The sequence below is a fragment of the Sceloporus undulatus genome, chromosome 6 (assembly GCF_019175285.1).
Source record: "Sceloporus undulatus isolate JIND9_A2432 ecotype Alabama chromosome 6, SceUnd_v1.1, whole genome shotgun sequence".
Classification (NCBI taxonomy): domain Eukaryota; kingdom Metazoa; phylum Chordata; class Lepidosauria; order Squamata; family Phrynosomatidae; genus Sceloporus; species Sceloporus undulatus.
Genome location: NC_056527.1, coordinates 152,991,986 through 152,996,408, shown reverse-complemented (window position 1 = coordinate 152,996,408; position 4,423 = coordinate 152,991,986). Strand labels below are relative to the sequence as shown.

The 4,423-nt window shown below is 40.7% G+C and overlaps 2 protein-coding genes across 3 annotated transcripts in view; one reads left to right on the top strand and one right to left on the bottom strand.

Annotated features, from left to right (window-relative positions):
- The window catches only part of POMZP3 (POM121 and ZP3 fusion), a gene marked incomplete at its 5' end in the record, with an annotated part of 100,307 nt that overhangs the window by 12,275 nt on the left and 83,609 nt on the right, over nt 1-4,423 (top strand). The gene's annotated exons all lie outside the window — the stretch shown is intronic.
- The window catches only part of PML (PML nuclear body scaffold), a 42,463-nt gene that overhangs the window by 2,369 nt on the left and 35,671 nt on the right, over nt 1-4,423 (bottom strand). For both annotated transcript variants that reach the window (XM_042471907.1, XM_042471910.1), the window contains exons 6-7: nt 2,298-2,550; nt 772-824 (exon numbers count right to left, since the gene is read on the bottom strand). In XM_042471907.1, the coding sequence (XP_042327841.1) occupies nt 772-824; nt 2,298-2,550 (306 nt within the window). The remainder of the gene's footprint in view (nt 1-771; nt 825-2,297; nt 2,551-4,423) is intronic.

The following is a 4,423-nucleotide window of genomic DNA, read 5'->3' as shown; positions in this document are numbered from 1 at the left end:
ATGCCATCCACGCACAGGAGGGAGGCAGCAAGCATCTGGCTTTGGGGGGGGGGGGTGTCTCAATTTTCATACTAGTGCCATTAAAATAAAACCTGGGGGTAGGAACAACCCATTCATGGAAAAACATGTTCAGTAGCCACAGAATGCTGAATGCCTGGGGGAAGAGGGTTGGGAAAACTAAAGGTGAAATTAAACACAAGCCATCCAAGAAAAAAGGGGACCAGGTTGGGTAACAGAACCCTGGAAAAGGAATACTACACACTGCAAAATTTAATTGCAATGCCATTTGTCTCCATTTCATCCTAGTTCCTCTTTCCCCATCCCTGGGTCAACTGTCCTTCTTGCAGCTAAGCTTGGAAATTACTTGGAAAAGAGACCATGCTGGTTGAGGAATTGTAAGATTGGTAGTCCAAACAGTAACTTTTCCAACCTCTGCTCTTAGGATGCATCTTCTTCACTGGAGAATGAATGCAGTCTGACACTGCTTTAACTGCCACAGCTGCATGCTATGAAATCCTGGGGTTTGTAGTTTGTTGTGGCACCAGAGCTCTCTGACAGAGAACGCTAAATATCTGACAAAACTACAAATCCCAGAATTCCATAGCATGAAGCCATGGAAGTTAAAGCAATGTCAAACTGCATTACTTCTGCAGAGCAGATGCAGCCTTAGAGTTTAGTCAAGAGGTCCCCTGCCTACACTGGAGCAAACAGATCTCAACAACAACAGTCCTTTTGATAGTCACTGTCAACATGGATCTTTTGGGTACTCACCATAACCTCATCTTCAGTTTCATCAGAGCTACTGATCAAAATGCTGGCAGGCTCTGCAAACAGATGAATGACAATCTGTGTTAAAAGTGAGAGTGGAGGTATTTAACAAATATGGTTCACTGGAGATGGGGAGAGTTTGAGAAGGGTTTGCTCAGGGCATCTCCATTTGCAGTGCACCTGGCATATAGGATGGGCATGGCTCAGCAGTACTACCTGTGAAAAGGACCTTGGGATTATTGTTGATCGTAACTTGAGCATGAGGTAGCAGTGCAATGCTGCAACAAAGAAGGTGAATGCTATTTTAGCGTACATCAATACAAACATAATTTACAAGTCAAGGAAAGTAATAGTCCCACTATATTCTGCACTGGGCAGGTGTCATCTGGAGTACTGCATTCAGTTATGGACAACTCATTTTAAGAAGGGTATAGAGAAGTTGGAGCAGGATCAAAAAAGGGTAACAAATCCTTGGAGATAAGATATATGGAGAAGAAAACATGAGAGGTTGAAGGAACTGGGCATATTCAGCTTGGTGAAGAGAAACTGAGTAGTGCTCTCTTCAAATACCTCAACAGCTGTCAAGTTCTCTGTTCTCTGTTGCCCCAGACAGCAGGGCCAGGTCAAATGGTTTCAAGTTACAGGAAAGTAGATTTAGACTGAACATTAGAAAGAGCATCTTGACAGTAAGAGTAGATCGGCAATGGAACCAACTATATACTCGACTACAAGTCGACGTCAAGTATAAATTGAGGGAAGGTTTTGGGGCCAAAATTATGGATTTAGATATGACTCATGGATAAGTCGAGGGTACTATTTAGGGGCACATAACAATGGATTTAAAGGATGAAACAAAGGAAAGCAATGCCAAAGAACTTGCAAAGTCCCAGCAGACATAACTGTTTGTGCTCATCCTAAAGGCTGGAGGGATGAGAGAGTAGAGAGGGTCCAGTTCTTCCAGGACAGATTACACTCTTGCCTTTCACCAAGGGATGGTTCCTTTTTTGATGAGAATTAAAGTACAGAACTTATATTGACCCATGGATAAGTCAACTCAGGGTTTTTTTTTTGGGGGGGGGTCAATTTTTTGACTAAAATTTCTAGACTTATACACAATATAAGTCTTATATATACAGTACCTCAAGAGGTGATGGGATCTCCTTCTCTGGATGTCTTCAGAAAGAGGCTGGACTGCTACCTACTGGGGATGGTTTCACTGAAGATCCTGCACTGAGCAGGGGTTGGATTTGACGGCCCATGAAGACCCTTCCAACACTATGACCAGTTGTTCATGACACTTCAGAGCACGAAAGAGCATGTCAACAAAGCCCAAAACTTTAGCAAATCCACAACTTTGTCCATATGAAACCTCCCACGATACACCCAGGGTGCCTTGGAAAAGCTACCTTTTTTTGGACTACATTTTTCCGAATCCCCCAGCCAACATGACTAATGGCCATGCTGGCTGGGGAAATACTCCAAAAACGCAACTCTCCCAAGCTCTCCTTCTGAAGACCCTGCTTTCCTACCTGTTTCAGCATTCTCAGAAGGAGAATGCTCTAGGACCTCGACAGAATTGACGAATCCTCTCTGCTCTTTCTCTGGGGTTGATGTTTGGGAAGGAAGAGGCTGTGAGCTCCTAGGAAGCTCCTGGATGTGCCTGCTGGAGGTTTCCCCAGCCTCACAGTCACGGTCTTCAACCTTCATTATCTTGGGGGAGGCCTGGACTGATTTTTCCGTCTGGCTCACTGGTCGCTTTACCGGGGAGATGATTGATGGGACCTAAAGAGCAAGAGAAGCACGAGGATGGCAAAATTATCTTTTGATCGTTGGCAAAGTGGTATATAAATAAAATTTATCATCATCATCATCATCATCATCATCATCATCATCATCTTTGGTAGCCATTCTCTAGGGCTTCACCCGCACTGCCGAAATAATCCAGGTTGACACCATTTTAACTGCCAGGGCTCAATGGGTTATGGAAGTTGTAGTTTGGTGAGACATTTAGATTCTTTGTCAGAGAACTCTGGTGCCACAACAAACTACAGTTTCCAGAATTCCATAGCATTGAGCCATGGCAATTGGTGTCAACCTGGATTATTTGTGCAGTGCAGATGTAGCCTAAGAGTTCCTGAATGGGAAAGTAAGATGGGTGGCCGGCCAGCAAAGAGATTCAAAGCTACTTTTGTGGCATGCAACTGACAGAATTCCATCCACCTACCATGGCTATTGGGTCATTCTTGGAAGTGTACTAAAATATACAGTTGCCCCTCCGTTTTCATGGGGGATCCGTTCTGGACCCCCCCCACACACACACACACAAAAACAAAGGCTCATGCGTATTCAACCCCTATAGGCTTGAATGGGGCATGTGCCCCATTGAAAATAGTAAAGGTCGCCCCTCCACGGATTTTAAAGGGTGCGGATTCAAGATATGTAAGCTGGGGTTACTTTTCAAAGTAATCCCAATATATCTGTTAAAGCACAAGTGGGGAAACCTCAGGCCCTGGCACTAAATCCAGTCCTCATAAATTCCTATCCATCCTATAAGGTTAGCCCTCAGATAGCCGTTTCCTCTTCCCCATGAAACCATTGTTTCAAGATTTCCCATCTTTTGTACCATGTTTTTCCTATTATAAAAAAACTGAAAACCCTCTCCTAAGACTTAGTTGTTGTTGTGTGCCTTCATGTCATTTCCAGTTTATAGGGACTCAAAGGTGACCCTACCATGAGGTTATCTTGGCAAGTTTCTTCAGAGGGGGTTTGCCATGGCCATACCTCTCTGAGCCCTTCCCTCTTTCCAAGACGATGGAGAAATTGGAGGGAAAGAGAGAGAAATAGAGATCTTTTCCTACACTACGACGTTTTCTTTTCAAAGGAAAGGAAACATGGGCATTGCATTTGATCCGGACCTCCCTTTCACAGCTATACATACATACATACAACATGTATGATACACACACACATTCACAAACATAACAAAAATATATCTACTATCTATCTATCTATCTCTTATCGCTATCAGAAACACAACACACATAATTTTATATATTTATAATATATATATATATATATATATATATATAATAATACACAGAGAAAATATATTAATATATATATACACACACCACATATACATAATATAATTTATCCATGTATCTTTATATATAATATATATATATAATATATTCTTTAATGCATATAATATTTATAGTGCGCACACGCACATATTTTAACACAAACACAATTTAATATATACATCAACACACACACACAACGCACACCACATAATAGTCAATTTGTTTTATTACTATATATATATAAGCAGCCAAACATATATAATATTTTTATATATATACTGCACACATATTTATACACACACACATTTTATATATATAATACACACAACCATAATTATACATATAATATTTAAAATATAACACCACATATATAACTAATATATATATATTCCATACACACATATTTTATACACAAAACGCTATATAATAATACATACACACATATATAAACTATATCTATATCTATCTATATCTATCATTTATATAATATATATATAGCGTGAAATGGAGGTCAGGTGCAATGCAATATACTATGGCTCAGTTACTCGTGTGTGTGTGTGTGTGTGTGTGTG